Source organism: Babylonia areolata, chromosome 25, assembly GCF_041734735.1.
Source record: "Babylonia areolata isolate BAREFJ2019XMU chromosome 25, ASM4173473v1, whole genome shotgun sequence".
NCBI classification, from domain to species: Eukaryota; Metazoa; Mollusca; class Gastropoda; order Neogastropoda; family Buccinidae; genus Babylonia; species Babylonia areolata.
In genome coordinates this window covers 24,609,979-24,622,555 of record NC_134900.1, presented here as the reverse complement: position 1 = coordinate 24,622,555, position 12,577 = coordinate 24,609,979, and the positions used below count along the sequence as shown (strand labels likewise).

Sequence of the window (12,577 nt, the reverse complement as noted above, 5' to 3'; positions counted from 1 at the left end):
TGTGTGTGTGTGATTTAGGGTTGGAGATGGTGGTTAAAGGGGGATACATAAAATAAAAAGATAAACTAGAACATTGGAATCAACAATTCGTAAATATCTGTGAAACGGCAACTGACAACATAAACACCAATAAAGGAAAAAAAATCAATGAAATTCAAAATCGGAAGATGGCATCACAGAAACACTCCTACTGGACTATGTAACAGGGATTTGTCAATTTCAATCAACAGTAATTGGTTGGACATTATTTCTTCTATGTTTTGTTCTGAAAATGTTCTTACTTTACAAGACTTTGGAAGTAGCCTGACAATTGTTTAGCACTGAAATAAAATATGATTTCGTGAGATCTGTTTACCACAAACACAAGAAACGTTTTTGATAAACTTTATCTTGAAAGCGTCTAGTCTTATTCGAATCACCAGAGGCTACCAGTCTATGATAGAACGGTGGGAAATCCATCAATTTGTATCGTGTAATTTCAGTTATTCTCTTTTCCTTTGGGTATGAAATCCTGTCATCAGCACTTGTTTGACATCTGCTCCATATGGAAGTTTCGAGAAGTCTGCAACATTCTGAAACTGACTGATAACTATTTCAAAAGTATTGTCTATTCTTTGTGCACCCTTTTTTGTTGCTCTGTCGGCCATTTCATTTCCGTTTATACAATATGAGAGGGTACCCAGCAAAATTCAATAGTTCTGCCTTTGGCTGATATAATGTGCAATAATAATATATTTCAAAATTAAGATCTGGTCGAGTTTTTATATCAAACAATTCTTACGCATGTAAGACTGACTTAGAGTCAACCAATAAAACGACCCTGAATATAATTACTGGGAGATTTATCAGATATTCCAACGCAAACATAATTGCCAATAGTTCCGCTGTAAATATAGATAGCTTACTTCCAAGATAAAATGACCTTTCAATTTTAAGTGCAGGACTGCACCCGTGTTTTATTCTCAAGTACTTAACCATCTGTAAACACCTGGAAATAGTTTTGAAACTTTTCATGTAGACGGATGTTTGCATTCACTTTCATGTTAATATCTTCATCGTTTTTCTGATTACAATAGTTTACATCAAAAGCTGGTCTCTGTGTCTCCCATTATGGTATAGGTGTGGAAGTATGTGCGGCAGCCACATTTTTTCTATCTATCCCGAACTTTCGATTAAGTCAGAAGTATATGTTGCTGTTGTCATTTAAGATATGAAGTTGGCCCTTTTCGGAAAGTCTGTATCTGATCTAATTTTCAACTCCTCTCCAATGTAGTTATCACTTGCGCTAGCTCTTATTACAAACTTTGATGTTATAAGTTCTCGATATTCGTCAAGTGGTAGAATTCCAGCTTCTCTGTATGTTTCCAAAACTGATGCGTGACTAGGGACACCCAGTGCAAGTTTATAAACTTTACAATCTAAATTTTGTAACTGTTTAAGTAAATATTTCGGGGCACTAAAGTACACTTCTTGGCCAAATGTAAGTTTTCATCATTTGAGTGCTGTACACAGGTGAATTTAAGTTTTTACATCCATCCCCCCAAGGCTGTTTACTAATGATCTTTAAGAGATTTAAATATCTTTTAGTATATAGTCGAAATGAACAGTCCACTTCAGTTTTGTTATAAGGAAAACTCCCAAACATTTGACACATTGCTTGTATTCTAAAGGTTCTCCAAGTAGTTTGGAAGTTGGTAACTTAGATGGGTTGCTTCCGGGATTAAATAAAATCATATTGGTTTTATCGGTGGACAATGATAATCCATTTTCAAACATGCATCGGCCAAGGCTGCTAAGATCTGTCGATATAATCTCCTAATGTAATCTTGTGTTCTTTGTGGCGTTGACTTCTTCAATGTGATGTTCATCCACATGCAGACATCATCAGCATATTGAACCAACGTAACATTTTTTGACATCGATTTAGGAAGATCCTGTATAAGGATATTAAAAAGGATGGGTGATATGATTGATCCTTGTGGAATTCCCGTGTCTAGAGTTCCTATTCTAGCTTGCAGAGTTCTATTTGATAAATAGCACTTAACATAATTGTCCATATTTCCACTTAGGCCTGTAGTTTTCAACTTTAACAGTAACTGTTTATTCCATACTTGGTCATATGCCTTTTTAACATCAAAGAATATTGCAAGAACACTTTTTCTACGAGCAAATTGTTGCTTCACTTGAGTAGATAGTTTAATCAAAAAATTAATGCTCAATTGCATACCTTCTTTTTCTAAGTCCTGCTTGGTTTATTGGTATGATTTCTTCTCTTTTTTTCACAGTAGTGTAGCAATCTATTTAAAACGATTTTTTCGAATATCTTTCCGGTACGGCACGTTAGTGCAATTGATCGATAGCTATTTTCATCTGTTTAGGTGGCTGTGTGCTGCTTAGTAGATGCTGTTTAATTCAATGTAGGGTGAACTGAATAACTTAGGGCTGTGTGCTGTTTGAAGATGATTTGTGCTTAACTGGAAATTTGTGTTGCATAGATCTGTTTTTGAGTCAGTGCCACTATGCGCTGTTTAAGTTCTGCCTATTCTTAGGTTAATAGTAAACTTAAATAACCATATGGTCCTGCTATTGGTATAAGGAGAGAGTGTAAGTAACTTGTGCATGCATCATCCATCTCTGTTCCTCTCTCGAACCTTGGTCATTTTTTATTTTTACAAATTTAACGAGGACCTCTCATAATCACAAATACAGAAAAATCTCAACTGTTACCAAGCGCCAATACCTTGTGTGGTATAATGTGATGTGGTGTGGTGATGTGCTGTGTGTGTGTGTGTGTGTGTGTGTGTGTGTGTGTGTGCGAGTGTGTATGTACATGTGAATGTGTGTGTAAGATAGAGAGAGAGATAGTGTGTGAGTATATGTTGTGTGTGTGTGTGCGTGCGTGCGTGTGTGCGTGCGTGTGTGCGTGTGTGTGTGTCTGCATGCAGGCACATGTATAAGTATGTTTGAACGCACGTATATATCCTCTACTGCAGCGTCAAATAGCTGTATACATGTTCACATAATATATCATAAGCATGTTTAAGTATCTAACCACAAACAAACAAAAAAGACAAAGACAAGAATCACATAAAGAAATGTTAACATTTAAACACAAGATGTCCACATCAAATCTTAGAGAAATTGGAGGCAAAGTGAGAAGAAAAAAAACAAGTTTGATAAACATCAAACAGACCGGATTCCAATAAACAGCAACAAAGCACTCTGTTTAATACATAATCATAAAATCTGATTGATAAATAATTAGGTATGACATCATTACATGGCACCATTGGCATAGTGATTAAAACATGCATCAGACATTACGATGGAATCAAAGTACTCAGCTATTCACCTCGAAAAGGTGAAAAATTGAAAGGTCCCACTGACGGGCGCCATAGCCGAATGGTTAAAGCGTTGGACTTTCGATCTGAGGGTCCTGGGTTCGAATCACGGTGACGGCGCCTGGTGGGTAAAGGGTGGAGATTTTTCCGATCTCCCAGGTCAACATACGTGCAGACCTGCCAGTGCCTGAACCCCCTTCGTGTGTATACGCAAGCATAAGATCAAATACGCACGTTAAAGATCCTGTAATCCATGTCAGCGTTTGGTGGGTTATGGAAACAAGAACATACCCAGCATGCATACCCCCGAAAGCGGAGTATGGCTGCCTACATGGCGGGGTAAAAACAGTCATACACGTAAAAAGCCCACTCGCGTATATACGAGTGAACGTGGGAGTTGAAGCCCACAAACGCAGAAGAAGAAGAAGAAGAAAGGTTCCACTGGCTTTCACAGCCACTGGGGCAGTGAATTCATATCCAGTGTGTAGGACTCTCATTCTGCCGTTTTAACTCTCTCCATACGAACGGTGAAAGAGACGACGTTAACAGCATTTCATCCCAATTACCATCATCAAAACATTGCAAGCGGAACACTCTAATACTGAAGAGGTGAATGTTGACAAAGAATACCACAATTCTGACGACGGAAGCTAAAGGTTGGGTCATTCAGACACCCACTGGACATCCGAGGGGTCTGTGTAGAGGAGAAGAGAGGACTGGCTGTACTGAGTGAGTTAACCTACAGCAACCATATTCAGGAACCCATTCATATTATCCCAGTGGAGAGAGGACAATCAAGGAAAACTGCCTTTCCCCAAGGACACAGCACCATGCTGAAACAGGGCCTCGAACCCTGATCACCGGTGAACACTGGATCACAAGACCAACACCAAATTGATTCTGTTGCAACGCCTCTCCTACATGCAAATCGTCAAATCACACCAAATCAATCGAAATTCATTATTTCACATGGGAAAATCTGTTACGTCCGTTAACCTTTCTGACTAAAAATGCACACCCATAACATTTCAACCAACAATATCTATCAACAAATCAATCAAATCACCCATCAATCAATCAACAACATATCAATCAACAAATCAATTAAAATCACCAACCAATCAATCAATCAATCAACAAATCAATCAAAATCACCAATCAATCAATCAATCAACCACATATCAATCAACAAATCAATCAAAATCACCAATCAATCAATCAACAACACATCACTCAACAAATCAATCAAAATCACCAATCAATCAATCAATCAACCACATATCAATCAACAAATCAATCAAAATCACCAATCAATCAATCAACAACACATCAATCAACAAATCAATCAAAATCACCAATCAATCAATCAACAAATCAATCAAAATCACCAATCAATCAATCAACAAATCAATCAAAATTACCCATCAATCAATCAACAAATCAATCAAAATCACCAATCAATCAACACATCAATCAAAATCACCAATCAATCAATCAACAAATCAATCAAAATTACCAATCAATCAATCAAAAACATCAATCAACAAATCAATCAAAATCACCAATCAATCAATCAACAACATATCAATCAACACATCAATCAAAATAACCAATCAATCAATCAAACAACAATCAATTCAGCAATCCTAACAGAAATCGTCAATGACTGAATGAACAACACCATGTACATGTTTAATTAAATCATTAATTAGATCATATTTGTTTTACTGCATGCTTGCATTCTATGCCTTTAGCGCTGAACATTGCATTTATGAATATATGATGATAAATTCATAACAATGGTTCTTATTCTGAAATGGTAAATTTATAGCAGTGTTTCCTAATCTGAAAAGTGTTCCTTAAAACACATTATTATTTCAGAACATACCTCTTTTACAGTGTAAGAAATGAATCTGCTGTGTTTTATCATTTTCATGTTTTTATTCAGCTAAATAATATGCCTCCCTCTTGATGTTTCAGTTCAACCTTTGTCAAAATCATGTGTGTGTCAATGTCCACTGTGGGCTGAGAGACTGTGAGGTGTGAGTGTCCAGTCTTTGATTGCACAGATAATTTCCAGTTAGATGAATGAAGATGTACTGCATTTCATTTTACGCTACCATGCAGGTGTCGCAATGTTAAGTTTAAAACAAATCTAAAAGCATTCCTTTTCAAGCAGTCTCTACATAGCTAAGGCACTCCTTTCCATACCTGTATTCAGTGGACCTATTGTGTGTGTGTGTGTGTGTGTGTGTGTGTGTGTTGTGTGTGTGCATGAATGCATGTGTGTGTTCTTGTGCGTTTTGTGTGTGACAGACACGTTATAGTAAAGCACTTTGAGAGGTTTCAAAACACTTTTACACGTTCTTCTTATCATCACCATCGTTCTTATTGTAATCACTATTATCATCATTATTGCTACAGACCACAGCCTTGAGGGTGATAAAGAAAATGACAAATGCAAGTAAATTTGCGTGGTTCAAATTGCAAGTCTGATGAGTTCAAGAGACACATTCTTTTGAAGAAAACAATGGGTAAACAATAAAAACCTAGGATGCAAAGAAAAGAGCACCAAAAATACCCAAAAAACACATACACACACAAAAAAAAAGCCCACAAAAAAAATCAGGTGGGTTTTGAAATCAATATCAATCCAGGGAAAACAACTAAACCTGATGCATGGTTCAGAAAGGTCAAAAGGTTAAAGGTCTCACAGCAATGTGGGCAGCAAACTCATCACCACTGTAGGTAACACAAGGAAGGAGGCAGGCGGGGCCCAATCCTCTCCTTCCTGCCGCCCTTTCAAACCCCCCCACGCCCCCACCCCTCAACCAACGTCTGCAACCCATTCACACCCTGGCTGGAGTGAGGAAAATCAGAGAAAAGGTGTGAAACCCAGAAAACTGGTGAACACAAGAGGCAGAAGTTCAATGCTGAATCGATGTGGCCACAGCCTCAGGTCTGTACGAAGAGTCTGTACAGAGAGGTAGGTTTGGACTTGATGCGATCAATGGAGGAAGAAGGGAAACTGCGACCCTCATCTACACGGACACCGGTCAAAATGCTGCACTGATCGCGTCATCCGTCACCGACTCCTGACGCAGTGATACAGTGTCACACCATACGGCACTGTCACTGACCCCACAAAGCTCATCGGTCATCATCACATGACATCATCCTGTCGCATGGTTTCTGTGGGCGTGTCTTTTGTTGTTCCAAGGATCAGCCTCATAGCTTCATTTTGTACTCTTTCTAATTTTAGGAGGTTGCTTTGAGACGGTGTTGTTAGCCCAAGTCCGTAGTCGATCACACTGAGGACGAGTGATTGGTATAGCAGGAAGAGGTGGCGTTGTTCAATACCTTTGGTTGACCTTCCTTCAGTGCAGGCCAGAAACAAGGTAGAACAGGTCAAGACCTACTTTAAAGCATTAGAAAACCCTCAAAACCCACTGCATGACGCAGTCAAAGAACCAAAAGGCAGCCGTCTAGGACGAGGAAGATCATGGATGGGGCAAGCAGAAGACACAATCAAGCTAGTATGCCGACTACAAGACCTGAAAGAAACAAAAGAATGGGAGAAAAACCCCGAAAACCTCAACCATCTATTCAACACAGCCATTTCACCCACTCCAGGAAGACATTGTCGGGAATGGCCAGAGGGCAAAACTGATGCGGAAGTGAAGCTACTCATGGAAGAAAACAGTAAAGAAGAGGACATCATCATATACACAGATGGCTCAGTCACCAAAGACCAGTCTGGTTGGCGATTCACTGCGAAACAAAATGGAAAAACAATTTGGGAAGAGAATGCAGCCTAACGATGGAAGTTGAAGCTGCGACACATGCCTTCCAGTGGCTATCGTCCATCCATACGCCCGGAAACCAACATGCCATGATTCTAACAGACTCAATGAACCTCATACAGAAAATTGAAAACGGAATGGGAAGCCCAGAGTGGCATAAGGCAATGCGCAACTTTCAGATTAAAAAACTCACATGGTCATACTGCCCGGGACATGCAGGTGTTAAGGGAAATGAGCGAGCTGACAGACTTGCTGGTAACGCACCACCAACGAGCGGCCTACATCTAGGAAAATCGGAAATCCTCAGAAAAGTCAAAGAATATCAAAAAGAACAGGTACAAGGCCATCACACCATCGATCGCCTTAAAGAAATAAAAGCAGAGAGAGGGAGCAGCCGCAAGTCTAACATGAAAGGTAGAGCACGATGCTTTGCAAATCAAACAAATATCGGCATCATTTCCAAACCAACATTGCGCAAATTTCTTCAAAACGGAACAGAGTCTCTGTCGGCCTTTCCAAATACAATAGACTGACCAACACACTAGACGCCACGTTCTTGGCATCAGAGATCTTTTCCCATCCCTCTTGCAGCCAATCAGTGGCAGCCTCTGCGCGTGTGTGTATGTGTGTGTTTGTGTGTATGTGTGGGTCTGTGCTTTTGAGTGCGTTTGTGCATGCGAGAGAGTGTAAGTGTACACAAGTGTCAGGAGAATTCTGTGCACGTGCGTGTGTGTGTGTGTGTGTGTGAGGGGAGGTGGGGGTGCGGGGGGGGGGGCGGTGGGGTAGAGGATGAGGTATGTGAGTGTATGCATGCCTACACTGTGGGAGCAACAGGATATTGGAACGTATATATATATATATCTTTGTATACATGTGTGTGGGGTTGGGGGTGGGAGATATGGGCGTATGTGTGTGTGCTTGTACAAGTAAGTGTTCATCTCTGTGAGTGTGTGTGTGTGTGTGTTTGTGTGTGTGTGTGCCGTGGAAGCTGCGATACGTAGTGTGTGGAGGAGGGGGGTAGAGGAGGTGCAGGGTAATGTGTGTGGTGTGTGTGTGTGTGTGTGTGTGTGTGTGTGTGTTGGAGCTCATGTACGTTTATATGTATTTGACTGTGCTTTCATATCTGTGAAACTGCATGTTTGGTGCATATCTGTTATGCACGTGTGGGTGTATGTGTGAATGTGTGTCTTCATGTTTTCATTTATTTGCTTATTTATCATCATTGTTGTCTTATTTTTCAGTTTTTTATTTTTATTTCATTTTTATTTTTATTTTTTATTATTATTATTATTATTACTGCTACCTTTTTCTATATTATAATTATTATTTATTTATTTATTTATTTATGTAAGCTTATCTATTATTTATTCCCCCTTTTTTTTTTCTCAAGGCCTGACTAAGCGTGTTGGGTTACGCTGCTGGTCAGGCATCTGCTTGGCAGATGTGGTGTAGCGTATATGGTTTTGTCCGAATGCAGTGACGCCTCCTTGAGCTACTGAAACTGAAACTGAAACATCCTGTAGGCCACCGCACAACACCGCCGGACCTTTTGACCTGGTGATGATGATGATAATGATGATGATGATAATGGTGGTGATGATGATGATGACGATGATGGTGGTTATGGTGGTGATGGTGGTGGTGGTGGTGGTTGGTAGTGTGATGATGATGATGGTGGTGATGATGATGATGACGATGATAGGGGTGATGATGATGATGACGATGATGATGGTGGTTATGGTGGTGGTGGTGGTGGTTGGTAGTGTGATGATAATGATGGTGATGATGATGATGATGATGGTTGTGATGATATTGATGATGGTGATGATGATGACGATGATGGTGGTTATGGTGGTGGTGGTGGTGGTTGGTAGTGTGATGATGATGATGATGGTGATGATGATGATGATGATGACAACGATGATGGTGGCTATGGTGGCTATGGTGGTGGTGGTGATGGTGGTGATGATAATGATGATGGTGATGATGGTGGTGATGATGATGGTGATGATATATGATGGTGATAATGATGTACTGTCATGTAAGATAGTGATGATGATGGTTACGCAATGGTGGCGGTGATGATAATGACAATGATGATGATGGTGATGATAATGGTGGATGTGAAGATGATGACAACAACAGCAATGCTGCTGCTGCTGCTGCTGAAGATAATGATGCAGATGCTGATGAAGCAAATGATAACTATAATGATGAAGATATTCCTCTACCAAAACCACGCTCCATCGTCAGGGCCACGCCCCCAGTCCCACCTACGCGGTCATCACCAGCAGAACATGTATATCCATGACGTTCGTGCCGGTCAGTCCGGTCACCACGTGATCCCTGCCCCTGGCAAACTGGGACCACAGGCTGAAGGAGTCGTTGTGGGCCAGGAAGGTTTCAGGGTTCAATCCCTGGCTCGCCGCGTCCACCGCAAAGTTCTCGTCCACCAGGGCCCCTGCTGCCTCTGTGGGGCCGTCCTGGCCGTCAGTGCCTGAGGTAGGGTTTACAGTAGGAGGAGGAATTTTGTTTCATGTCCCGTCATACATATCGGTGATTGAAGACATTTTGTTAAAGTATTCATGAATACATTTGAGTATTATCGGTTAGAAGGGGTGGGAGATGTAAATGAATGGAGGGTTGGGGGGAAACTGGGCAAATGAGGGTGAAATGTGGGTGAAATTTGAAAAAAAAAAAAAAAATCTAAATACAATTACAGGAAATTACTTAAAGGACTTCATAAAAGAGAAGTCGTTAAACTGACAAGCGAAACAACTGATAATGAATGCAAAAAGTCAAAAACATCAACGTTCTCAGTCACTTGTGAAGACACACTTTTGTGTATATACAGTTTACAGTAGGATTTACATGGATACAGTAGGTTTTACATGGATACAGCAGGGTTTACAGTAGGATTTACATGGATAAAGTAGGGTTTATAGTAGGATTTACATGGATACAGTAGGGTTTACAGTAGGATTTACTTTGATACGGTAGGGTTTACAGTAGTATTTACATGGATACAGTAGGGTTTACCTGGATACAATAGGGTTTACAGTAGGACGTACATGGATACAGTAGGGTTTACAGTAGGATTTACATGTATACAGTAGGGTTTACAGTGGGATTTACATGTATACAGTAGGGTTTATAAGCATACAATAGGATATACAGTAGGATTTACATGGATACAGCTGGGTTTATATGGATATTGTTGGATTTACATGGATACAGTAGGGTTTACAGTAGTATTTACATGGATACAGTAGGGTTTACAGTAGGATTTACATGGATACAGGAGGGTTTACATGGATACAGTAGGGTTTACAGTAGTATTTACATGGATACAGTAGGGTTTACAGTAGGATTTACATGGATACAGTAGGGTTTACATGGATACAGTAGGGTTTACAGTAGGATTTACATGGATACAGTAGGGTTTACATGGATACAGTAGGGTTTACAGTAGGGATTACATGGATACAGTAGGGTTTACATGGATACAGTAGGGTTTACATGGATACAGTATGCTGTGTTTTGTATGTAGATATATTGGTCTGTGACGATTAACAGTTCACTTGATGATGCCTGTGTGGGTCTGTCTCATCTGTCCATGCCTGTCATGTAGGACTTACATATACAGTATCTGATGTTATTCATACAGAAATATCTATCTCCTATCATGTAGGATTTGCCTTTAAAGTATCTAATATCATATATACAGAAATATCTATTTCCAGTCATGTAGGATTTTTGTACACAGTATTTAATATCATATATGCAGAAATATCTATCTCCTGTCATGTCGGATTGTATATACAGTATTTAATACTATATTCACAGAAATATCTATGTAGAGTCAGTTCTGTTTGACGATGACCGTCAGAGGAGCAGAGGAGGTAACTGCTGTTCCGACAATCTGGGCTACCATTTGATTACAGTGAAGAGTATCTTGCCCACGTTACACATCCCCACCCTCTCGGCCAAGAGGGCTTCGGGACAATCCCCAAAGGCCCAACTAGCCCCGGAGGCTGCAGTACTAAGAGTAAGAGCCAGAGCAATCTGGCCTCCTAGTTTGAAAGTCGCGGTCTTGACACAATATTAAGCTGTAAATGGATTCCCATTGCAGTGGGGAAACCATGATCATACAGTATATATCTTTTTCAAACAAAAGTATATAAGTACATAAGAAAATATGTTTTTGGGAGGCTTCTTGCCTGCCTTGAACAGATGATATACTTTCTGGGAAAACAAATCATTTCTGTTCATGCCCCAAACTCCCCCACACACGCCCATAATATTATGTTGAATAAAATATGAAAAGTTCTGGAAGATTCAAAACAGATCAAGGAATGTGTGTGTGTGTGTGTGTGTGTGTGTGTGTGTGTGTGTGTGTGTGTGTGTGTGTGTGATGGTGCGGTGCGTATTCATTGATGTGTTGTGATGCTGATGCTGATTAATGATGATGATGATGATGCTGCTGCTGCTGCTGCTGCTGATGATGATGATGGTGTGTGTGTGTGTGTGTGTGTGTGTGTGTGTGTGCGTGTGTGAGTGCAGTACCCACCAGCAGACAGCAGGAACACCTGGGCAGGGACCTTCCTGTCCCTGAACACCTGGAACACCTGTTGAAGCTGTAGACCTGCTGCCAGGGCCAGCTCCTGGTTCCTGCCGCCCTTACCTCCCCCTGTGACACACCATGACACATTACACATCATGACACATGACACAGCTGTAGACCCGCTGCCAGGGCCAGCTCCTGGTTCCTAAGGCCCTTACCTCCCCCTGTGATACATCATGACACTTTACACATCATGACACATCACACAGCTGTAGACCTGCTGCCAGGGCCAGCTCCTGCCGCCCTTACCTCCCTCTGTGACACATCATGACACATAACACACCATGACACATTATGACACATCACACAGCTGTAGACATGCTGCCAGGGCCAGCTCCTGGTTCCTGCCACCCTTACCTCCCCCTGTGACACATCATGATAAATCATGTCACATCATGTCACATTACACATCATGTCATACATCATGACACACATCATGACGCATTACTCATCATGACACACATGACATAATATGTGTGACACACACCATGATACAACACAAATCATGACACATCACACATCATGACGCACAGTATAATACACATCACAGCACAACACAATATCATACACATCACACACGCAGACACAGACACACACACACACCACACTACACACATACAACACACCACCACACACACACACACCACAACACCCATACACAACACAGCACAGCACACCACAACACTCACACACACACCACTAATATCACTAATATCACTTCAAGTGGAAAGACGTTAAACTGAAGACAACAAACCACACCACACAACACACCACAACACTCACACACAACACACCAAAGCATGCCACAC

The 12,577-nt window shown here is 40.8% G+C and overlaps 1 protein-coding gene across 3 annotated transcripts in view; it reads right to left on the bottom strand.

Moving 5' to 3' along the window:
• Window positions 1-7,924: 7,924 nt before the first annotated feature.
• LOC143300062 (glycerate kinase-like) overlaps window positions 7,925-12,577 on the bottom strand; it is a 34,578-nt gene continuing 29,925 nt past the window's right edge. For 2 of the 3 annotated variants that reach the window (XM_076613617.1, XM_076613616.1), the window contains 2 exons: window positions 11,715-11,834; window positions 7,925-9,641 (listed from right to left, as the gene is read on the bottom strand). In XM_076613617.1, coding sequence (XP_076469732.1) covers window positions 9,418-9,641; window positions 11,715-11,834 — 344 coding nt within the window. In that variant the 3' untranslated portion in view covers window positions 7,925-9,417. The remainder of the gene's footprint in view (window positions 9,642-11,714; window positions 11,835-12,577) is intronic. The other variant, XM_076613618.1, reaches the window with a different exon arrangement.